Source organism: Globicephala melas, chromosome 15 (assembly GCF_963455315.2).
Source record: "Globicephala melas chromosome 15, mGloMel1.2, whole genome shotgun sequence".
In the NCBI taxonomy this organism is placed as follows: Eukaryota; Metazoa; Chordata; class Mammalia; order Artiodactyla; family Delphinidae; genus Globicephala; species Globicephala melas.
Window position 1 is genome coordinate 16,851,377 of NC_083328.1, and position 24,713 is coordinate 16,876,089.

The 24,713-nt window shown below is 48.7% G+C and overlaps 1 protein-coding gene across 2 annotated transcripts in view; it reads left to right on the forward strand.

The window, feature by feature from the left end:
- The first annotated feature begins 214 nt into the window (after positions 1-214).
- Positions 215-24,713, forward strand: part of GSG1L (GSG1 like) — a 219,886-nt gene continuing 195,387 nt past the window's right edge. For both annotated transcript variants that reach the window (XM_030871584.2, XM_060285470.1), the window contains exon 1: positions 215-636. In XM_030871584.2, coding sequence (XP_030727444.2) covers positions 282-636 — 355 coding nt within the window. In that variant the 5' untranslated portion in view covers positions 215-281. The remainder of the gene's footprint in view (positions 637-24,713) is intronic.

Sequence of the window (24,713 nt, forward strand, 5' to 3'; positions counted from 1 at the left end):
CGTGGCCGCTGCCAGGCGCCAGCGGCTCCTCGCCGAGGTGCACTCGCGCTCCGGGCTCCGGGCGCGCAGGAGCCGCTCCGCCACCGCCCGCCCCCCGCGCCCCCCGTGCGCCGCGCCCCCACCCCGGGGGCGGGGGCATGGGCCAGCGCCGCGTCCGCCGCCGCCCATCGCAGGCGCCCGAGCCCCGGGGCGCGGCGGGCAGCGGCCGCTGACGCGGGGCGCCGGCTGCCAACTTCGCGCGCGGAGCTCCCCGGCGGCGCAGTCCCGGCGGCGCGGGCGGCATGAAGACGAACCGCCGCGGCCGAGCGCTCCTGGCCGTGGCCCTGAACCTGCTGGCGCTGCTCTTCGCCACCACCGCCTTCCTCACCACTCACTGGTGCCAGGGCACGCAGCGGGTGCCCAAGCCGGTCTGCGGCCAGGGCGGGAGCGCCAACTGCCCCAACTCGGGCGCCAACGCCACGGCCAACGGCACCGCCGCCCCCGCCGCCGTTGCCGCCGCCGCCGCCGCCGCCGCCGCAGGGAACGGCCCCCCTGGCGTCGAGCTCTACAGCTGGGAGACAGGCGACGACCGATTCCTCTTCAGGAATTTCCACACCGGCATCTGGTACTCGTGCGAGGAGGAGCTCGGCGGGCTCGGTGAGTGAGCGGCGGCGCCCCGGGGCTCCGCTCCCGGCTCCCCCGGGCTGCGTGGCCCCGGCGCCCCAGACCCAAACCCGCGCTCCCTCCTCGCGCCCGGGACGGGGGCCCGCGCCACCGCCAGGACGCCGTGCCCCGCGCTCCGCAGGCTCGGCCGAACGTTCGGGGGCGGGGAGCGCGGTGGGCAGGTCCGGGGGTGTCGAATGATGGCGTTCGGGACGCTCCGCCGTTTCAAGGTTCGGGCAGAGCTTGTGCTCCTTACGAGCACCAGGCGCCTGTGGGGACGTCGCCGCGCCTTGGAGAGGCGCGTCTCCCGGCACCCACCCCGTTCCTTTCCGAGCCAGAACTCATCTCCACGCTCGCCCCTTTCCCCTCTTCCTTTCGCGGGGCACTGGCTACTCCCATCCATCCCTTCCCGCCTGGGGTGGCGGTGGTGTTGGCGCAGGGACTGTTGCTGTCAGCCGCCCCTTCCACCGCAGATCCACAGAGCCAGAAGCCGAGGGGCTCGTTCTTCCACCCCCATCCCCAGCCCGCACTAAACCGCTCCCGGACCGGGTTTGGGCAGCACGGGAGTGAGGAGTGGGGGCAGTCTGGTGGGTTCCCGGCAGGGAGCCCTTCGCGTCCCGGCCCCTGCCCGGGAGAATATGCGGCGGGAAAGCGGGACAGCTCGGCGAGGCTCGGATCAGAATTGGGGCGCGGGGTGGGGGGGACTCTTCAGAAGGCAGATCAAACTGTTCCCTCGGCCTCGCACCCTTTCCTGGACCTGCCGCCGGAGGCAGTCAGGGCCGGAGTAGGTGTCGCCGCCGAGGCAGGCATTGAGGCTAGGGCAGGGCTCAGGGGAAAGCTGCCTGGCGGTGGTTGTACCACATGCTGGGGACGCTGGTCCACACCACCCGGTACCTCCCAGACGATGTTGCTCCGAGGCCAAGTCTGGGGACCCTCTTGAGTGGAATTGACCTCTTTGCCCAAGGTTAAAACTCCCCGTGCCTGCCTAGCTCTTCGATGTCAGCGTGGGCTATGTGTGTAGTCTCATGTAGACAGGAGTGGGCCACAACCGCTAGTTTGTCCTGAATACGGCGTTGGCCTGACTGGTTTAAAGGACAGAGGGAGGAAGGTGTGAAATGAACCCGGGGAGGCTGCTGCCTCTGCCTGGAATGCCCTTCCCCACATCTTCCTTGGCTGGCTCCTCCTGAGCTCCAATGGGACTTCCTGACCCGCCTTCCCAGGCCGGGTCCCTTGGAGAGAAGACCTCCCTATCCCCCTTTGGAGGCAGGGTCTCCCCATCTTCGTAGCTCATCACCATTTTTATCTCCCCCATCACACTTGGCACACCTGAAGTTTTCTGCGGGCATGCCTTTGGTCACCAGCTTCTTGGCCCCCTTACCCATTAGGATGTCACTCCATGAGGGCAGGGCCCCAGCCGTCTTGTTCGTTGCCATGCCCAGTTTCTGGGTACCGTCTAGTGCATAGAAGGTCTTCAATACCTATTTGCAGGATAAATGTTGGATGAGGCTTCGGGACCATGAGCCAGAGGCTTCCCGGGGTGCTGCCTGCTCTGTCTTGCCTGGAGGGGTGCCCCCCTGAACTTTCCTGAGACCACCTGCTTCATGCCAGCTGTTTGCCAAAGACACTCCGAATAGGGTCCCACCCCTGACCAGTTTCACCCCATCAGACTCACCTCTGGTGTGCACTCACCCCATCAGACTCACTTCTGGTGTGCACTCACCCCATCAGACTCACTTCTGGTGTGCACTCAGGACTTGAATTTTTACTCTGGGATGTAATAATAATAATAATTTAATGATTTAATAATAATTAACCTTAAAGGACATCTTGGCTAAAATTCCCTGCTTTCCGCTCAGCCCAATCCTCTCCCATGGAGGCCTCGGAATGCCTCGTCCTGGGAAATATCTGCACCCTTTGGGGTGGGGTCCCCCCACCTCACCTCCGCCTCTCACCAAGTTTCTCCTTCGTGTAAAAACGCAGACTCCCTGCCCTTTCCTTTATGTACACACTTAAATCCAATGCTGTGTCCTGCAGCGGAGTTGTCCTGTCTCTGCCCCATGGAGTGCCTGGGCCCCCACTGGCCAGCTGAGCCTCTCAGTTGTTTGAGGTCTCTCCTAGCTTCTTCCTGAAGGTCACGCCCCCCAAGTCTTGCAGTTATGTCCCTGCAGCTTGTCCGTGTAGCTCCTCCAGGGCTTGATACAGGATGTTTAAAGCGAAGCATTAAAAAAATTGTTCATTAAAAACAATGCTAGCTCACGTTTATTGAGCCCTTCATGTGCACCAGACACTGTTAAAACTTCTTGCCGGCCGGATCTCGTGGAATCCTTGCCAGCGCCCTTGTGGCAGACACTTCTATGGTGCCCATTTTTCAGATGAGGAATTTGAAGCTAAGAGAGGTTTTCGTCTGGCCTCACAGCTGATGAGGGGGCCTGAATTGTCTTCATGGGGCACAAAGGAATCAAAATGAAGTGATCAGGGAAGAGAATGGTACAGTTGGGGGTCAGAGAAAGGCGTGACCTGGGGGGGCTCAGCATAAGACCCTCACCCCCAGTCCTTGGTTAGTAAAAACATTGATGGTTAGTTTGTTGGGTAAATAAAACAAACCCACAGTTTTCTCTTTCCTCTTGATCACTGTTGGCTAGAGATCGCCCCTCCCAGAAAATCACAATTTTCCTCCCTGGGAGCTTGGAAAATAGTTATCAGCCTGTCAGTGCTGGTGAGAAATTTGGGAGGTCTGAGCCAAGCTTTGGATGGTTTCCCCCACTGATCCTACAGTGCCCAAATCCTGCCCCTCCACGGTCACGGTACTGAAAGGGTGTCAGGAGGTACCTGGCCTCAAACTTTTGTTGCTATGACAACCTTTCTTCTGGGTTCTGCGACCATTTTAAAATTTATTTTCTACTTGAAGAGAAAAAAAAAAACAACACCCCAACAGCCCTCCCCCCCCCAAACAAAATCCTGTCCTCCCCGCCAGAACATCAAGGACCAACTTCCTTCCCTCATGCCCATGAAACTACAGGGAAGGCTTTCTCCCTTTCTCTGCATTTTATGTTCGCTCCAATGAAAACACCAACCACGAAATACTAACCTCTCCGTGAGAAGCAGCTGCTCAATGTTCCTTCCTCTCAAACGCCTGTTTGGTAATTTCTTTCTGTGCTCAGAAAAACCTCTCCCCATTCTGCGCAGCCACGGGGAAATCTAATAAACCCTTTTCCCACACGAAAAAATCTAGCGGCGTTCACAAAGAAAACTGCAGCCTGTCCTAAACAGACACAATCTCCCCAGACCCGGCACAAAGGAAGCTTTTCTCCTTCCTCCAAGAAGGAGCATCAGCCTCCTTCAACAAACAGAAAGAGAAGTGTGGCCTCGACGCAGAATTACCCAAAGCCCTTCACGCAGATTGGATCTCTCTGCTGGATTAGATGGTCGGAAGGCTCGGGTGGGTGCAGACGCAGGCATTGGGGTTGGAGGGGCAGCAGAGAAAGGCCTGGAGGGGTCACGAGTGAAGGTCTGGAGGCGGGCAGGTGGGGCTGGCGGGCAGGTGGCTGTGCTGACCGGGGAGCACAGGTGATGCTGGACTTCAGTCTCAGGGAGTGTGTGTTGGAACCTCAGGAAGTGGGTGGCTCCGGAGGACTGATGGGGTGGCAGGGTCTAGGAGGGCTTGTGAGCGTGGCTGGAGGGAAGTGGGATAGGGGCGGCCAGAGAGAAGGGAGAGGAGGAGCTGGACGTTTGGTGTCCCGACTCTAGACCCACTCTCTCCCCTGTCATGGGTGGGACAGTGCCCACTCTCTCTTGTGAAGGATGGATGCCACGCGCTGCCTCTTTTTAGCAGTGTGGTTTGGGTGAGGGCCTCAGTTTGCTGCCCTGGGGAATGGGGTTAGGGAGATCAGAGCAACTAGCAGCTGCTCATGGTGCAAGGATTCAGTGAAAGAGTGCAGGGAAGTGCCGGGCACCTGTTGGGTGTGTGAGTGCCCCTGGTCACCTCTGGGCTGCCAGCTGTCCGAGCCGCCCACGTCTCTCCTGTGGACTTGGGCAGCAGCCTCCCCGCTTCCACCATTGCCCCCACCCCTGCCAGTCCCCTGGCCACCCTGCATCTGAGTGATCATCAGATCCTGTCTCTCCTTTGCACAGCCCCCCTCTGACAACTGCCCCCCCCCACTTAGAGTCAAAGCCACATCCTCCCCAAAGCTTGAGGCCCCGCGTGAAGGTGGCCCTCAGCCCCTCCCTGGCTACATGGCCTCTCTGCCTCTCTGGGGTCCTCTCCTTCTCCCGCCTGGTCACTGGCTTCTGCCACACTGGCTCCTGACACCAGGCACACTCCACCTCAGTGCCTTTGCACTGCCTTTCCCTCTGCCTGGAATGCTCTTCCCCCAGTTGGCCACAAGACGGTTTCTGGAAACTTCTTGAAGTCAGCTCTTTCCCAGCACCCCATTCAGTATTTATCTCCCCACGCTTTTGCTGCTTGATTTTTCTGCTAGCATTTGCCACCGTTGACTTTTCCTCAGTGTTCCTCGTTTGTTTTGTGTGTGGTCCACCAGCTCCGTGAAGGTGGAGGTTGAGTTTGTGTTGTTTCACGGCTGGCTCCCCAGTGCTCAGGACACTGGCAGCAGTAGGTGTTCAGTCAACATTTGTGGGATAGATGTTGGTTGCTATGTCTGTTGTTCTTTGTGTCCGGTTCTCTGCCAGGCTCTAAGTGTCTTCTTATGCTGCAGGGAAGCAGGGGGCCCGGCCGGGGACCCCTCCCCTTCCGCTGAGGCTTCTGTTACATCTACCCCTCCTTACACACACACACACACACACACACACACACACACACACACATGCACACACACACGCATGAGTGTGGGGCGGGCCCATAAGCCCTCAGGAGAAGACCCCTGCCACCCCCCTGCCTTTCTTGCTTCCCCTTCATTTCTACAGAAAACCCCAGCTCTTCTGTCCGTCCCTTATATCATGCTGCTACATTTTCACAAGTATGAGGACGCATGTGATGTCCCCAACCTGGGGACTTGCAGCGCTTGGGAATACGTTGGTGTAATATTAGACAGGCCAGGAGCAGCTGATACATGAAGAGTTGGACTTTGAAGGGCATGGCTTGAGCCCCCAAAAGTGTTACTTCCTTTTGTTCCCATAACAGCCCTATGAGGTAGGTGCCATGGTTACACCCGATGAAGAAACCGAGGCACAGAGAGGTGAAGTGACTTGTTCAAGGTCACACAGCTTCCAAGTGGCAGAGTTGTGATATGCAGAAGGCTCCAGAGCCTGGCTCTTGCCTGCGGTGCTGTGCTGCACCCCGTCCCCCCAACCCAGTTCACGCAGCCTCCCCAGGCACCTCTAAGAGGCCTCACTGAGAAGGACGCTGCACCAGGCGTCATGAACCCTGGGTTCAAGTCCAGCCTCCAGTGCCAACTTGCTGAGTGACTTTAAACAAGTCACACTCCCTCTCTCTGTGGGCTTTTCTTTCCTTATGTGTAAAATGAGGGTTTGGTTTTGTTTTTTGTCTGGTTGATGGAGGCGGCAGAGCACCCCAGGACCACAGGCCTTGTGGTCAGACAGTTCAGGCTCCAGCCACCATGCCACCACTCACCTGCTGTGTGACCTCTGGCAGGGGCTTGCCCTCTCTGGGCCTCAGTTTCCTTGGCTGGGACAAGAGGACGATGATAGCTGCCTCATGATAGTGTCCTTGGAGTTAAAGCAAGATAACGTGGATGCTTGGCTGGTACACAGCAATCACTCAGTAATGGAGCTTTCGGTGACCTGACCTCGTGTCGGAGGCTGCAGACCCATGGCCATCGGGTCAGATCCAAACTGTCCATCTGTTTGTTTGGCCCTGCAGGGTCTTCAGCATCTTTGAATAAGTTGCCAGTATTTGAAAATTGAGACACTTCACAGAAACATCTGGATTTATGGCTTTTCTCAAAAACCTGGCAGATCCATCAGCGCTGGGCCCAGGTTCCTGTGGGAGTGGCAGCTGACCCTTCTGGGAGTCCATCGCCCGCCCCTCCTCACTATTGAGGTAACTTTGCCACCTTCCCGGCGCTCAGGACCCAAGCCTTGGGGTTCTCCTTGGTGCCTCTTGCTCTCACATCCCACGTCTCATCCATAGGTGACTCCTGCCAGCTCTTCAGTCAGAATCCAGCCCCTGCCTGATCACGTTCCACCAGCTCTGCCCTGGCCGGGCCCTGGTGCCTCTCCGCTGGACTAGGGCAGTAGCCCCTCCCTGGGCTCCCTGCTCCTGCCCTTGGCCCCCCACCATCTCCTCTCCATCCAGCAGCCAGAGGAATCCTGTTAAATCCGAGTCAGGTCACTTCCCTCCACTGCTCAGGGCCCTCCTGTGCATCTCATCCCGCTCAGTTACAGCCAAACATCCTCCAAAGCCTGTGGGCCCTTTGAAATCTGCCCCTATTGCCTCTGACCATCTCTCCCCGCAACTGCTCTGCTCCAGCCATACCAGCCTCCTTGCTGGTCCTTGAACAGGCCAAGACCTCCTGCCTCAGGGCCTTTGCACTTGCTGTTCCTTCTGTGTGGGAACTCTTCTCCCAGCTGTCTGCCAGGCTCCCTCCCTTCTCAGGCAGGTCTCTGCTCAAAGGTTCTCTTCTCAGTGAGACCTTCCCAGACCACACGATGTATATCAGTGACCTCACCACCCCCAAGCACTTCTCCCTCCTTCCTTATTCCCCCATCACTCTCATTATCGTCTTACCCACTACATATCACACTCATTTATCTTCTTCCTTTCATTAAAAAAAATTTAAAAGATTTTTATTGGAGTATAGTTGATTTACAATGTTGTGCTAGTTTCTGCTCTACAGCAAAGTGAATCAGTTATACATATACATATATCCACTCTTTTTTAGATTCTTTTCCCATATAGGTCATTACACAGTATTGACTACAGTTCCTGTGCTAAACCGTAGGTCCTTATTAGTTATCTATTTTATATAGAGTAGTGTGTATATGTCAATCCCAATCTCTCAATTTATCCCTGCCCCCCTTTCCCCCTTGGTAACCATAAGTTTGTTTTCTATATCTGTGACTCTATTTCTGGTTTTCACTTGTCTTCTTTATGATGTCTCTGCCCTGCACGGATGCTAGCTCCATGGTGGCAGGACTTGGTCCATTTCACGTAATGCCATATCCCAGAAACTAGACGAGCTGGCTTTGAGTAAGGGTTTGGTGAATACGTGTTGAAAGCATTTGGATTCTAGGACCTTCTCAGGACTTGTGTGTGCAGTGAGAGGCCCCAAGCTCTGTGCCCATCATTTCCATGGACTTGTCAGATATTCCTTCTTCCCTCTTCCCTCCCCTGTTCTGCTCCCAAGAAGAGGTATTTAGTGGGCTGCTGTGAAGGGCTGAGGGGGTTCACTATGGTCATCCTCCCTGTTTAAATCCTGGGGTACCAGACTCAGAACCATCTTGCAGGAATGCCGTGACCTTGGGCCTCTGTGCTGCCTGTGGGACCATCCGCGGTGGTTAAGCTCTTCTGGTCCCAAGTGATAGAAGCAGACTCAGGCCCACTTAAGGATAAAGGGGAGTTTTTTTTTTTTGTGGTACGTGGGCCTCTCACTGTTGTGGCCTCTCCCATTGCGGAGCACAGGCTCCGGACGCACAGGCTCAGCGGCCATGGCTCACGGGCCCAGCCGCTCCGCGGCATGTGGGATCTTCCCAGACCGGGGCACGAACCCGTGTCCCCTGCATCGACAGGCGGACTCTCAACCACTGCGCCACCAGGGAAGCCTGGGGAGTTTTTAAGAAGGATGATGCTGCTGCCTACAGAATCCAGGCAAAGGCCTCGGAGGTCAGAGCCGGGACCTTCTGGGCTCCTGGAGGCCAGAGTTGACGAGTCCTCCCTCAGGTCTAGAGCCACCAACTAAAATCCTACAGGGACCAGATTGGAAACCAAAGAGAGTAAACATACAGGGAGTGCAGGGGACTGTGGGGAACCGGGAGCGTCTGCCTGGCCTAAAGCGGCAGCTACTGTTCAGCTCCAGGTGACCATTATCATTGGAGGAGGGGAGACCGTGTGGTACCAAGTTGTCCATTTTGTCAACACTCCAGGTTTTTATACCAAACCTCTTTTTTTAAGTAAGAACTGATACCTGCCACTTTTATTTGTTTTATTCTTTCTCTGTTAGGAAAACATTAACAGGAGATGGATATTTATTAATAAAATAATACATTTGTAGATGAATGGTTATTATAAGAGCAATTGAAATAATATAGTTTTATTAAATCATGGAAATAGATGAACAGAAACTTATTTATATTAAAAATTGTAGATTTTACATTTAAAAAAATTTAACTAAGTTGTTGAGGTATATTAGTTTGTTTTTATTTAAAATTTTTGAAAAATTGAAAATATTTCAAGTGTAATTTCTCAAATTTTGTTTTGACATATATACCAAACTTCTTGATGGTTGAAATTTGGCAATGAATTCAATTAAAAATAAGAAGCCCGCTCTGCAGGCCCAAAGCCAACACTTATGAGGGATGAGCAGACCCTGTCCTGCCAGTTTGCAACTTCTAAGCCAGAGCTCTGATGTTCATGTGATTGGAGTCCCAGCTCCTTGTTTCCATGGTTACTGGTTCATGGTCTTGAGAGACAGTCTGATTGGACAGTGTGGTGCTGGTGGCCATGATGGCTGGTCCAGTCTGCTCTGTTCTGGGAGTGGAGATGTAGGATTACACAGCTCCATTCTGTGGATAGAGGGAAGGGGAAGCCAGGGGAATAGGTAGGGGCTTGGGCAGACATCCCCAAAGGAGTCGATCCTGTTAGGCAGGACACCAGGACTCACTGAAAGTGAGGGAAACTCACCTGAAATGGGTTTAAGGAAACAAACAAACAATTTATGGTTGCTCTTTTTAAAATTTTTTTTTTATTTTTTAATACAGCAGTTTCTTATTAGTCATCAATTTTATACACATCAGTGTATACATGTCAATCCCAATCGCCCAATTCATCACACCACCATCCCCACCCCCCCGCGACTTTCCCCCCTTGGTGTCCATACGTTTGTTCTCTACATCTGTGTCTCAACTTCTGCTCTGCAAACCGGTTCATCTGTACCATTTTTCTAGGTTCCACATACATGCGTTAATATACGATATTTGTTTTTCTCTTTCTGACTTACTTCACTCTGTATGATGGTCTCTAGATCCATCCATGTCTCAATTTCATTACTTTCTATAGCTGAGTAATATTCCATTATGTACCACATCTTCTTTATCCATTCATCTGTTGATGGGCATTTAGGTTGCTTCCATGACCTGGCTATTGTAAATAGTGCTGCAATGAACATTGGGGTGCATGTGTCATTTTGATTTATAGTTTTCTTTGGGTATATGCCCAGTAGTGGGATTGTTGGGTCATATGGTAATTCTGTTTTTAGTTTTTTAAGGAACCTCCATACTGTTCTCCATAGTGGCTGTATCAATTTACATTCCCACCAACAATGCAAGAGGGTTCCCTTTTCTCCACACCCTCTCCAGCATTTGTTGTTTGTAGATTTTCTGATGATGCCCATTCTAACTGGTGTGAGGTGATACCTCATTGTAGTTTTGATTTGCATTTCTCTAATAATTAGTGATGTTGAGCAGCTTTTCATGTGCTTCTTGGCCATCTGTATGTCTTCTTTGGAGAAATGTCTATGTAGGTCTTCTGCCCATTTTTGGATTGGGTTGTTTGTTTCTTTAATATTGAGCTGCATGAGCTGTTTATATATTTTGGAGATTAATCCTTTGTCCGTTGATTCATTTGCAAATATTTTCTCCCATTCTGAGAGTTGTCTTTTCGTCTTGTTTATGGTTTCCTTTGCTGTGCAAAAGCTTTGAAGTTTCATTAGGTCCCATTTGTTTACTTTTGGTTTTATTTCCATTACTCTAGGAGGTGGATCAAAAAAGATCTTGCTGCGATTTATGTCAAAGAGTGTTCTTCCTATGTTTTCCTCTAAAAGTTTTATAGTGTCCGGTCTTACATTTAGGTCTCAAACCCATTTTGAGTTTATTTTTGTGTTTGGTGTTAGGGAGTGTTCTAATTTCATTCTTTTACATGTAGCTGTCCAGTTTTCCCAGCACCACTTATTGAAGAGACTGTCTTTTCTCCATTGTATATCCTTGCCTCCTTTGTCATAGATTGGTTGACCACAGGTGCGTGGGTTTATCTCTGGGCTTTCTATCTTGTTCCATTGATCTATGTTTCTGTTTTTGTGCCAGTACCATATTGTCTTGGTTACTGTAGCTTTGTAGTATAGTCTGAAGTCAGGGAGTCTGATTCCTCCAGCTCCGTTTTTTCCCCTCAAGACTGCTTTGGCTATTTGGGGTCTTTTGTGTCTCCATACAAATTTTAAGACTTTTTGTTCTAGTTCCGTAAAAAATGCCATTGGTAATTTGATAGGAATTGCATTAAATCTGTAGATTGCTTTGGGTAGTATAGTCATTTTCACAATATTAATTCTTCCAATCCAAGAACATGGTATATCTCTCCATCTGTTGGTATCATCTTTAATTTCTTTCATCAGTGTCTTATAGTTTTCTGCATACAGGTCTTTTGTCTCCCTTAGGTAGGTTTATTCCTAGGTATTTTATTCTTTTTGTTGCAATGGTAAATGGCAGTGTTTCCTTAATTTCTCTTTCAGACTTTTCATCATTAGTGTATAGGAATGCAAGAGATTTCTGTGCATTAACTTTGTATCCTGCAACTTTACCAAATTCATTGATTAGCTCTAGTAGTTTTCTGGTGGCATTTTTAGGATTCTCTATGTATAGTATCATATCATCTGCAAACAGTGACAGTTTTACTTCTTCTTTTCCAATTTGTATTCCTTTTATTTCTTTTTCTTCTCTGATTGCCGTGGCTAGGACTTCTAAAACTATGTTGAATAATAGTGGTGAGAGTGGACATCCTTGTCTTGTTCCTGATCTTAGAGGAAACGCTTTCAGTTTTTCACCATTGAGAATGATGTTTGCTGTGGGTTTGTCGTATATGGCCTTTATTATGTTGAGGTAGGTTCCCTCTATGCCCACTTTCTGGAGAGTTTTTATCATAAATGGGTGTTGAATTTTGTCAAAAGCTTTTTCTGCACCTATTGAGATGATCATATGGTTTTTATTCTTCAGTTGGTTAATATGGTGTATCACATTGATTGATTTGCATATATTGAAGAATCCTTGCATCCCTGGGATAAATCCCACTTGATCATGGTGTATGATCCTTTTAATGTGTTGTTGGATTCTGTTTGCTAGTATTTTGTTGAGGATTTTTGCATCTCTGTTCATCAGTGATATTGGTTTGTAATTTTCTTTCTTTGTAGTATCTTTTTCTGGTTTTGGTATCAGGGTGATGGTGGCCTCATAGAATGAGTTTGGGAGTGTTTCTTCCTCCGCAATTTTTTGGAAGAGTTTGAGAAGGATGGATGTTAGCTCTTCTCTAAATGTTTGATAGAATTCACCTGTGAAGCCATCTGGTCCTGGACTTTTGTTTGTTGGAAGATTTTTAATCACAGTTTCAATTTCATTACTTGTGATTGGTCTGTTCATATTTTCTATTTCTTCCTGGTTCAGTCTTGGAAGGTTATAGTTTTCTAAGAATTTGTCCATTTCTTCCAGGTTGTCCATTTTATTGGCATAGAGTTGCTTGTAGCATCTTAGGCTGCTTTGTATTTCTGTGGTGTCTGTTGTAACTTCTCCTTTTTCATTTGTAATTTTACTGATTTGAGTCCTCTCCCTCTTTTTCTTGATGAGTCTGGCTAATGGTTTATCAATTTTGTTTATCTTCTCAAAGAACCAGCTTTTAGTTTTATTGATCTTTGCTATTGTTTTCTTTGTTTCTATTTCATTTATTTCTGCTCTGATCTTTATGATTTCTTTCCTTCTTCTAACTTTGGGTTTTGTTTGTTCTTCTTTCTCTAGTTCCATTAGGTGTAAGGTTAGATTGTTTATTTGAGATTTTTCTTGTTTCTTGAGGTAGGCTTGTATAAACTTCCCTCTTAGAACTGCTTTTGCTGCATCCCATAGTTTTTTTTTTTTTTTTTTTTTTTTGCGGTACGCGGGCCTCTCACTGTTGTGGCCTCTCCCGTTGCGGAGCAACAGGTTCCGGACGCGCAGGCTCAGCGGCCATGGCTCAGGGGCGCAGCCGCTCCACGGCATGTGGGATCTTCCCAGACCGGGATACGAACCCGCGTCCCCTGCATCGGCAGGCGGACTCTCAACCACTGTGCCACCAGGGAAGCCCCCAGCTTTCTTTTGATTTCCATTGGCATGGAATATCTTTTTCCATCCCCTCACTTTCAGTCTGTATGTGTCCCTAGGTCTGAAGTGGGTCTCTTTAGACAGCATATAGATGGGTCTTGTTTTTGTTTCCATTCAGCAAGCCTGTGTCTTTTGGTTGGAGCATTTAATCCATTCACGTTTAAGGTAATTATCGATATGTATGTTCCTGTGACCATTTTCTTAATCGTTTTGGGTTTGTTTTTGTAGGTCCTTTTCTTCTCTTGTGTTTCCCACTTAGAGAAGTTCCTTTAGCATTTGTTGTAGAGCTGGTTTGGTGGTGCTGAATTCTCTTAGCTTTTGCTTGTCTGTAAAGCTTTTGATTTCTCCATCGAATCTGAATGAGATCCTTGCTGGGTAGAGTAATCTTGGTTGTAGTTTCTTCCCTTTCATCACTTTAAGTATATCATGCCACTCCCTTCTGGCTTGTAGAGTTTCTGCTGAGAAATCAGCTGTTAACCTTATGGGAGTTCCCTTGTATGTTATTTGTCATTTTTCCCTTGCTGCTTTCAATAGTTTTTCTTTGTCTTTAATTTTTGCCAGTTTGATTACTATGTGTCTCGGCGTGTTTCTCCTTGGGTTTATCCTGTATGGGACTCGCTGCGCTTCCTGGACTTGGGTGGCTATTTCCTTTCCCATGTTAGGGAAGTTTTCGACTGTAATCTCTTCAAATATTTTCTCAGGTCTTTTCTCTCTCTCTTCTCCTTCTGGGACCCCTATAATGTGAATGTTGTTGCATTTAATGTTGTCCCAGAGGTCTCTTAGGCTGTCTTCATTTCTTTTCATTCTTTTTTCTTTATTCTGTTCTGCAGCAGTGAATTCCACCATTCTGTCTTCCGGGTCACTTATCTGTTCTTCTGCCTCAGTTATTCTGCTATTGATTCCTTCTCGTGTAGTTTTCACTTCAGTTATTGTATTGTTCATCTCTGTTTGTTTGTTCTTTTAATTCTTCCAGGTCTTTGTTAAACATTTCTTGCATCTTCTCGATATTTGCCTCCATTCTTTTTCCGAGGTCCTGGATCATCTTCACTATCATTATTCTCAATTCATTTTCTGGAATTTTGCCCATCTCCACTTCATTTAATTGTTTTTCTGGGGTTTTATCTTGTTCCTTCATCTGGTACATAGCCCTCTGCCTTTTCATCTTGTCTATGTTTCTGTGAATGTGGTTTTTGTTCCGCAGGCTGCAGGATTGTATTTTTTCTTGCTTCTGCTGTCTGCCCTCTGGTGGATGAGGCTATCTGAGAGGCTTGTGCAAGCTTCCTGATGGGAGGGACTGGTGGTGGGTAGAGCTGACTGTTGCTCTGGTGGGCAGAGCTCAGTAAAACTTTAATCCGCTTGTCTGCTGATGGGTGGGGCTGGGTTCCTTCCCTGTTGGTTGTTTGGTCTGAGGCGACCCAACACTGGAGCCTATCTGGGCTCTTTGATGGGGCTAATGACAGACTCTGGGAGGGCTCTCGCCCAGGCGTACTTCCCAGAACTTCTGCTACCAGTGTCCTTGTCCCCACGGTGAACCACAGCCACGCCCCTCCTCTGCAGGAGACCCTCCAACACTAGCAGGTAGGTCTGGTTCAGTCTCCCCTGGGGTCACTGCTCCTTCCGCTGGGTCCCGATGCGCACATTACTTTGTGTGTGCCTCCAAGAGTGGAGTCTCTGTTTCCCCCCGTCCTGTCGAAGTCCTGCAATCAAACCCCATGAGTCTTCAAAGTCTGATTCTCTAGGAATTCCTCCTCCTGTTGCCTGACCCCCAGGTTGGGAACCTGATGTGGGGCTCAGAACCTTCACTCCAGCGGGTGGACTTCTGTGATGTAAGTGTTCTCCAGTCTGTGAGTCACCCACCCGGCAGTTATGGGATTTGATTTTACTGTGATTGTGCCCCTCCTACCGTCTCATTGTGGCTTCTCCTTTGTCTTTGGATGTGGGGTATCTTTTTTGGTGAGTTCCAGTGTCTTCCTGTCGATGATTGTCCAGCAGCTAGTTGTGATTCTGGTGTTCTCACAAGAGGGAGTGCGCGCGCGCCCTTCTACTCCGCCATCTTGGTTCCTCTCCTATGGTCGCTCTTGATAGGAGGTCTCCTAAGAAGAGTCTGGGGTTGTGTCACGGCTGCATCACAGTGTTATTGGGAATTTCTCTTTCCAGCCCTTGGCCCTGCTTCCTTCTGGATTAGCTTCATGCTCAAGTGCGCTCTCCCACTGTGGTCAGCCCCCAAAGCTTTGAGCTCACCTCCTGTCCTTCCAGTAACTTCAGGGCAAAAAGAGATCCTCCTCCCCAAAGTTCCAAACAAAAGTCCCAGAACTGGTTCTCATTGGACCAACTTGGACTGAATGGATGGGTGTGGCCCGAGGGGTAGATGGTGTTGATGAGGACGGGTCCCCCTAAGCCGTGAGGCCTGAGAGTGGAAGAGGGGAATGTCAGTTGGCCCTTGGCTCAGCAATGCTGTGTAACAGCAAAACCTCAGGGGCAGACAGCTGTAAGCATTTACTTAGCTCAAGAGTCTGTGGGTCCACATTTAGGTTGGGCCTAAAGGTTAGGTAACTCACACGTGTGCTGGTCGCTGGCTGTTGGCTGGAGTGAAGGAGGCAGCTGGGCCACGTGCCTCTTGTCCTTCAACAGGCTGGCCTGGGCATGTTCTCAGATGGTGTCAGAAATGTAAAAGCCAGAGCAGGCCAAATCGTGCAGGTGCTTTCCACGCCTCTGCTTACGTTACATTTACTTACATCCCATTGGCCTGGAGTCACTGTCGGGGGGCACCACAGAGTTATAATGGCCAAGGGCATGGATACAGGAGGGGTGAAGAATTGGGACCATTAAAGCAATCACTGTATCGTAGGTGGTTCGTCAAAATCGGGGACTCGTCCCAGTAAGAGGGGAAACAGATGCTGGTCAGATAAGAACAACAGATGCCCCCCACTTACACAACAGGGGTACATCTGGGAGCCGAAGGCGTTTGTGGCCATGCCCTCCATCCCCGGCCTGATTCCTTTCTAGCCAAGACACTGCAGCTGTTCTTGAGTCAGAGGTTCTTAATTGTGTGGGGCTCTGGGGCTCTGTGACGCTGGGATGAAACCAGGGGCCTCTATCCAGAGAAATGCGTCCCCCTAAACACACAATTTGGACTACAGTTTCCCGAGGCCCACACTGGAGACCACATCAGGTTGAGAACCTCTGATTCGTCTGGTGTTTCCCAAAGTTGGCTGTGCCCCAGAGTCATCTAGAGAACTTGTTAAAATACAGATTCCCAGGGTCTTGCCCTTGGGCTTACTGCCAGATGGGTCTGGGGTGAGGTCCAGGGATCTGTATTTCCCCAGGGGTTTCCAGAACACAGCAGGCATGGGCACCAGTGTTCCCATCCAGGCCTCTCATTCTGCATCTGGGAGGGAGGCAGCAGGAAGGGCTAGCGCAGAGCGTGGCGCAGAGCATGACGGCCAGCCCACCTCAGCCTCCTGCTCCCTGCTGGGCCTTGCTGCTTCCCTCCACTTCCAGCCGCATCGAGCTTATTTCCCACCACCGGGCGTTTGCTGTTCCCTTCCTCTAAGTGTGAAGAACTTGTCTCAGCTGTCACGTCCGCAGACCCTCCCCAAGCCCCAGCCCTCACTGCGGTGTCCTCCCAAGGTTTCTCTTCTTCACAGCACTTACCACTCACTGAAATGACATTGTTTTTTTTTTTATTTCTGTGCACATTTCTGATTTGTACCTCTCATCCTAAAGTGAGCAGCTCAGAGCAGACCAGAGACCACGTTCAACTTCTCACCGTGGTGTCCCAGAACCAGAATGCGGTGGTCCTTAGGAAGTGGCAGAATCCCTTTGGGTGGGAGAGCTGATACCCAGGGTCTCAATGTCCCAGGAGGGCCAGGTGTTGTGTGTGTGTGTGTGTGTGTGTGTGTGTGTGTGTGTGTGTAGGGGGTAGAAGGTGGCAGGCAGGATCGGCCAGCCAAGCACAGAGGCCTTCCTGGCCAGTGGGGAGTGCCCCACGGCCCCCCAGGCCTGTTCCAGAGGGCGGAGCCCGGGGCTCCAGGACTTTCCAGGTGCTGGTCAGAGGTGAGGAGAGGCCCTCAGCACACTTGGAGTGGAAGCCTGGGCAGGCTCGCAGGACTCTGAGGAAGATGTGGTCTGGATGGGGACAGAGGTTTAGAGCAGAGCAAGCAGGAGCTTTTCCTCTTCTGAGTTTTCAGAGGAAACGTGGTTCTCAGTTTCCCCATCTGACAAGTGGGGTGATAGTCCTGAGCTCTTGGACCAGCTCCTTCCTGTGATTCCTGGTTGCTTAAATCTACTCTAACTGGGAGGCCAGAATCACTGTCAAAAAATGAATACGGTGGCACTGGCCTCTGTCATTAGATTCTAGCTGGGTGCTGGCGTTGGCAAGGTGTGAGAGGTGGCCTGGCCCCAACCTGCCCACACTGAGGCTGCCTCCTAGTGGCTTTTGGACAACTTGATTGCAGGCTCCTCTCTCAGGGGCTGCCCCCTTCCTGCTGGTGGACACCAGCGGCGGGTGTCCTAGCTCCACCTTCTGGGAGCTGAGCTGGAGCCTGGGGGAGGGGCAGTGGCTGTGGGGGCCTGGTCCTGTGTCCCAGTGTCCCAGGGAGTGGGTCAGAGATGGCAGATACACCCAGCATATGGGAGGGACCCAGGGAAAGGCTGAGATCAGACAGAGGAGCCAGGAAGGGAGGTAATGAAAGAGGGTGACAGAGACAGAGAAAGGGGACACATACAGGTGGGGTGAGAGCGGGAGTGGGGGGAGCGAGGCAGAGAGACACACAGATACAGAGAGAGACACAGGGATGCGGAGAGAGTCACAGACACAGGGATACACATACAGATGATGGAGAGACACAGGGATAAACACAGAGACAGAAACCAGGAGAGAAAAAGAGAAACGGAAAGGGAGAGATACAGAGAGAGAGAAACACACACAGACACACACAGACACACACACACACACGCACATGCACAAGAGCAGGCCTGAGGAGCTGGGAGAAGAGGCGAGCGAGGGGAGCCTGAAATAGCCCCCGGGAGGCGGGAAGGAGCACGTATGGCCCCTTCTTGCTGCTCTTTTCCAGGACGGCTGCGTCCATGGCGAGAGGAGGCGGCTCTGCCCAGGGGCCTCAGCTCCGGGTGACCGGCAGGTGGGAAAGGCGGGGCAGCCAGGCCAGTCCCTCCCCCAGGCTCCTCCCTCCTCCTCCCTCCATCCCTCCGCTGCTGGTGGGAGTGGGTGGGCCTGAGGGGCTTCTGCTCATCACGGCTCTCCAGCCCCTCTATGAACTGTCACAAGTCAATAATAATGATGACTCATGTATGAGAATAATAAAAACATCTTAGCAAAACTATGGTATTTTTTCCTCACATCTTTATTGGAGTAGAATTGCTTCACAATGTTGTGTTAGTTTCTGCTGTATAACAAAGTGAATCAGCTATATATATACATATATCCCCATATCCCCTCCCTCTTGAGCCTCCCTCCTACCCTCCCTATCCCACCCCTCTAGGTCCTCACAGAACATCGAGTTCATCTCCCTGTGCTATGCAGCAGCTTCCCACTAGCTATCTATTTTACATTTGGTAGTGTATACATGTCAGTGCCACTCTCTCACTTCGCCCCAGCTTACCCTTCCCCCTCTGTGTCCTCAAGTCCATTCTCTGCGTCTGCGTCTTCATTCCTGCCCTGCCACTAGGTTCATCAGTACTGTTTTTTTTAGATTCCATGTATATGTGTCAGCATATGGTATTTGTTTTTCTCTTTCTGACTTATTTCACTCTGTATGACAGACTCTAGGTCCATCCACCTCACTACAAATAACTCTGTTTCGTTCCTTTTTATGGCTGAGTAATATTCCATTGTATATATATGTGCCACATCTTCTTTACCCATTCATCTGTTGATGGACACTTAGGTTGCTTCCCTGTCCTGGCTATTGTAAATAGTGCTGCAGTGAACATTGTGGTACACGACTCCTTTTGAATTATGGTTTTCACAGGGTATGTGCCCAAGAGTGGGATTGCTGGGTCATATGGTAGCTCTGTTTTTAGTTTTTTAAGGAACCTCCATGCTGTTCACCATAGTGACTGTATTAATTTACATTCCCACCAACAGTGCAGGAGGGTTGCCTTTTCTCCACACCCTCTCCAGCATTTATTGTTTCTAGATTTTTTGATGATGGCCATTCTGACTGGTATGAGGTGATTCCACTCTGTGGTTTTGATCTGCATTTCCCTAATGATTAGTGATGTTGAGCATCCTTTCATGTGTTTGTTGGCCATCTGTATGTCTTCTTTGGAGAAATGTCTATTTAGGTCTTCTGCCCATTTTTGGATTGGGTTGTTTGTTTTTTTGATATTGAGCTGCATGAGCTGCTCGTACATTTTGGAGATTAATCTTTTATCAGTTGCTTCGTTTGCAGATATTTTCTCCCATTCTGAGGGTTGTTTCTTTGTCTTAAAACTATGGTATTTTATTAGTCATTCACAGCCTAAGTAAACTCAGTACGTGGGAGGCAGCTTCTCCGCAAGTCAACTGGATCTGTACCCTTGTCGCCTCTGGGACACACTTGTGGAGCCTCCCCTCCCCTCTGTCCCCCTTTCTCTCTGGGCCTCTGTCCACCCTGCTTTCTCTATCTGAGGGTGCAGCTCTGGAAGCACTCCCGTCCGTCCCTCCCATGCTCTGGGCTGCTGGCTTCGTCCCCTGCTGCCCCACTCTGCCGAACCCCACCTCAGGAGAAATCTGGGTGGTCCTGGAAGAGGTGCAGAGGGAGGGAGACCCTCCCCAGACACAGCCGGGGTGGGAGAGGGTGGACACGAGTCTCAGTGTCTCCACTCAGTTGATACCTCTGCTCAGAGCTCTAACCAGCATCTCCAGTGAACAAGCTTCAACCCACCGCCTGTTCTTCTGCCCTCACCAGCTGGGGTAGGCTGGGTCACTCTGCCCTGATCATCTGCAAATCCGGGAGGGTTCAGACAACCCTGGGGGCTCTGTTCCCTGCTGTCCCCATCAGGGACTCAGGTAAAAGAGCCTCTGTCTCCGGGTTCCTTGGCTGTAGGAGCAGGAAAGGGGGATGAGTTTCTGCCCAGAAGTGCCTCATGCCATTCGGCTTGCATGTCATTGGCCAAAGCAAGTCACATGGCCATAGCTAATCTCCTCGGGGGCTGGAGCGTTGCTATCCTGCCAGGCGCCTAGAAAGCGGAGGACTGGGAAGATTGGTGACACCATGAAAGGTTACCTCACCCTCACCTGTCCCTCTCAGCTCCATCTCAAGAAACAATAAAGGACAATGCCATCTTTCCCAGGCAAAACCTTGGAGTCCTCTTTAACTCCTCTCTCTGTCTCTCTCTGTCTCTCTGTGTCTCTGTCTCTCTCTCTCTCTCTCACACACACACACACACCCCCCCCACCACGGCTATCACCACCACCACCACCATTCAATCCATCAGCAAATCCTATTGGCTTCTTTTAAAAATACTTCCAGAGTCCAACTGTTTCTCCCTCTCTCCTCTGCCACCCTGGTCCGAGCCAGAAGCATCTCTTACCTGGACGACTCCAGCGCCCCCCCACTGGTCCTCCTGCCTCACGTGTCCCTACAGTCTGCCGAGGGACCCTACTACACATCAGACCTCATTCCTCTGCTTAAGCCCTCTAGTGGCTCCCATCTCACTTGGGTGTAGCCAGAGTCCTCCCAGTGGCTGCAAGATGTAACTTGTCCCTGATGTCCCTCTGCCTCGTCTCTCACTACATACTTTCTTGTTTCCTCAGCTCCAGCCCTGCTATCCTCTGGGCTTTTGCACAGATGCCCCAGGCATGTGCCTGCCTCAGGGCCTTTGCACTTGCAGTTCCCTCAGCCTGAACACTCTTCCCTGAGATTTCTGCCCCCTCACTTTAATAAAATGCCTCCTTTCGTTTGAGATCTTTTCTGGTCACCCTATTTAAAATTGCGACCCCAGCACACCCTCTTCCACCACTCAGCTTAATTTTTTTTTCATAACACTTTTCCCTTGTGACATTCTATCAGTCCCTGGACCTACCTCAATGACCCAGGGATCTGCCAGCCACACTCTGAGAACCACTAGCTGCTTAACTCTGTTTTATGGCCAAGGACACTCAGGTCTCTGCAGGGGAGCAGACCTCCTGTAAACCACACCTGTCACTAGCAGAGCTGGTGCTGGGTCCTGGACCGCATCCCCCTCAGCCCTGGCTTCTAGTTGCTGGTCTTCGATTATCCCTTGAAGATCCACAGACCTTGACATCTAGTTTCCTGACTTTTGCTCTATTTGTCAGAAGAGCTGTTATTTAAAAAATGGCACTCCCCGGCCTCCCCAAAGCCACATGGTGGGAAGTTGGAAAACTTCAGATTTTTATTCATTCTTTCATTCATGTTCATGAATACCTGCTATGTTCTTTCTAGGTTTTGTTTAGGTGCAGAGATTATGGCAGCAAGCAAGACATGAAGCTTTTAATCTCATGGAACTTACATTCTAGAGCAGGGAAAGAGTAAGAGGTTGTTTATATATTTGTGCATTTAACCTACATTTACTGAGGCCACTGTGGATTCAGTGGTGAACAAAACAGACAAAGGCTCTGACTTCATGGAGCTTACGTTCTAGAGGGGACGGACAATGAGAATGGTTTTATCGCTCATCATGGCTTATGCAGCACCAGATCCCCTGGGACTCAGGGGCCAGGGAAGCAGTTGGACCCCCTGAGGGCTAACAGGCCACTCACTGCTTCCACGTGTGTTCTTAATTGCATAAGCCAGTCACATCTCTGTGACTTTTCAAGGCTGATTTTTAAAAAATTTTTAATTGAAGTGTAATTGATTTACAATGTTGTGTTCGTTTCTGGTGTGCAGCAACGTGACTCAGATGTATATATATATTTTTTTCTTTTTCAGATTCTTTTCCATTATAGGTTATTACAATATATTGCATATAGTTCCCTGTGCTATACAGTAGGCCCTTGTTGTTTATTATGTTTTATTTTATTTTTTAATCTGTGGTAGAGTCAGAATACTCACTGTCTTTAATGGAGTTTTTAAAATTGAAGTATAGTTGATTTACATATCATGTTAGTTTCAGTTTCAGGTGTACCGCACAGTTACATGTGTGTGTGTGTGTGTGTGTGTGTGTATATTCTTTTTCAGACTCTTTTCCCTTATAGGTTATTACAAAATATTGAGTATAATTCCCTGTGCTATATAGTAGGTCCTTGTTGGTTATCTATTTTATATATAGCGGTGTGTATCTGTGAATCCCAAACTCCTAATTTATCTCTCCCTGCCTTTCCCCGTAATTTAAGTTTGTTCTCTATGCCTGTGAGTCTGTTTCTGTTTTGTAAATAAGTTCATTTGTATCATTTTTTTTAGATTCCACATATAGGTGATACATATGATATTTGTTTTTCTCTGTCTGACTTACTTCACTCAGTATGACAATCTCTAGGTCCATCCATGTTGCTGCAAATGGCATGATTTCATTCTTTTTTATGGCTGAGTAGTATTCCATTGTATATACGTACCACATCTTCTTTATCCATTCATCTGTCAGTGGGCATTTAGGTTGCTCCTCAAGCCTGTTCTTCATTCCCCCTCTAATGGTGTTGGAGTAGGGTTTTGAGACCTGTGGTCATCTTCCCGTATATGAACCCTCACCTGCTGGCCCAGGTGTCCTGACCCTTGAAGTATTTTCCAGGATAGTTATTTCCATCTTGAAAGATTTGTCCTCCTTTGTAATAAGAGGTTATTTGGAAGGATTTTCTGGAAGCTGTCCTCTTGTCTTCTTTGGTTTTCATTCATTCAGACATGTTTTTTGAGCATCTACTCTGTGCTGGGTCCTTTCCTCTATACCAGGAATACTTGATGAACTCGATGAATGAGGTCCCTGCTCACAAGAAGCTCACATTCCAGTGGAGAGAGAGAAAATAAATAAGTTTAAAAGGGATGAAGCAATAATTTCATTTATTATCAATCAATATAGACCTAAGTGCTATGAAGCAGGGTCATGAGGTAGCACGTGAGGGTGGAGTTCTTGATGGGGTGTCAGGGAAACTTCTTTGAACTGAGACCTGAATGACTAGGATAAGGTGGCCACTCAGAGTTCTGGTGTGGGGGAGGGCAGTCTAGGCAGAATAAGTTCATCCGTTTTCTACTTCTTGAGTTAATTTTTAGTGGATTGTATTTTCTCTGAAAATAATTTATTCATCAAAAGATTTGAACTTATTTGCATAAAATTTAGCAAAGTATTTTCTTATGATTAGAAGAAAAAGTCTCTCTTTGATGAGTTTCCTCTTTGTACTCCTAGTCCTGTGTATTTTTTTCTCTTTCTCTTGATTTACCTTGCTGAGATCTGCTGAGGGTGATAGGGGTCCTGGTGAAAATTGCTTCTCAGACCTTCCAGAAAGAGCAGACTGGCTTGAAATCTTTACATGGGATCTGAACTGAGATGTCATATCCTTGGGTTGGAGGCTCTGGTAATTTGTTCCAGCTTCCTCCCTTGTTTTTGGTCCAGGTCTTGCCAGCTAGGCTGTTTTATTGCCCTCTCCCACTTTTTTTTTTTTTCCTCAAAGAATCTGTACTCTTGTATTTATAAATTCTATTTGTTCAAATTTCCTAATGCATCATTAAATTTCTTTTGGCTTACTTCTCTGAGGTTTGTTTTGTTAGTGTTTTCAAGTATTTGAGTTGAAAACTTTGTTTCCGTAGTTAGAAAAAGAATGTGTTTAAGGCTATGAGTTTGCCTATGAGCACCACTTCGGTCATATCTTGTGAGTTTTAAAATGCATGGGACTTCCCTGGCGGTCCAGCGGTTAAGCTTCCATGCTTCCAATGCAGGGGACATAGGTTTGATCCTTGGTTGGGGAGCTAAGATCCAACATGCTGCATGGCCAAAAAAAAAAAAAATGCAGTGCCTTTTCCAAAATTGTTTTCTAAAAATTCTGTAATTGCAATTTTGTTTCTAGCAGTTCTGAAATTTCAGTTTTGTTTCTTCATTGATCCAAGAATAATTTAGTGGAGCATTAAAAATTTCCTGGTGCTTTCCCTTATTTGCTTAAATTTTTGTCATTAATTTCTAGTGTTACTGAATGTTGGAGGAGGTGGCCTGTGAGGTTCTACTTCATACTTTTTCCGGTAAAAGTTTTACTTGAAAAAGCGGGTAATTTCCCTGTATGTAAGGGAAAGCAGCTTTCCAGAATTTAGAATTTCAAGGATCATTTTGTTATTTATTTCTCTTTGCTTTCTTGATCTGTCAAAAGCTGGATGAGGTAGGTCAAAGTCTTTCTCTTCAATAGAATTCTTTCCATGTTTACTTGTGTTTCTGGTAGCTTTTGTTTTTATAAAGTTTGATTCTTTGTTATTCATCACAAAAAGATTTGTGACAGTTACATTTTCACTGTGGAATTGTGGATTTTATCTTTTGTCAAGATAAAATGACTACTTTCCCCTAGTGAATGCTTTTTGCCTTGGCTTCTGTTTTTTCATATTTTAATATCGCTCTCCCAGTTTTCTTTTATTTGTGTCCTCTTGCTGTATCTCTTTCTAGCCTTGTTATTTTAACTTTTTCACGTCTTTCTGTTCGGCGCATATCTGGTAAGAACAGCATAGTTAGATTCTGTCTTTTGGTACAACCAAATGACATTTATTTCTACAGTCAATAAATTTGATCTCATCTCTCTCTTCTTGTTGAATGCTTCAATTCTTTATTCCTTTTTCTTTAAACATTTTCTTTGTTTTTATCCTTCGATATGTGGATTTGGTTTTGTTTCTTTTTTCTTCACTACTCATTTAAAAAGTATACACATTGCTGTTAATTCTGTTTTTAAAACTTGG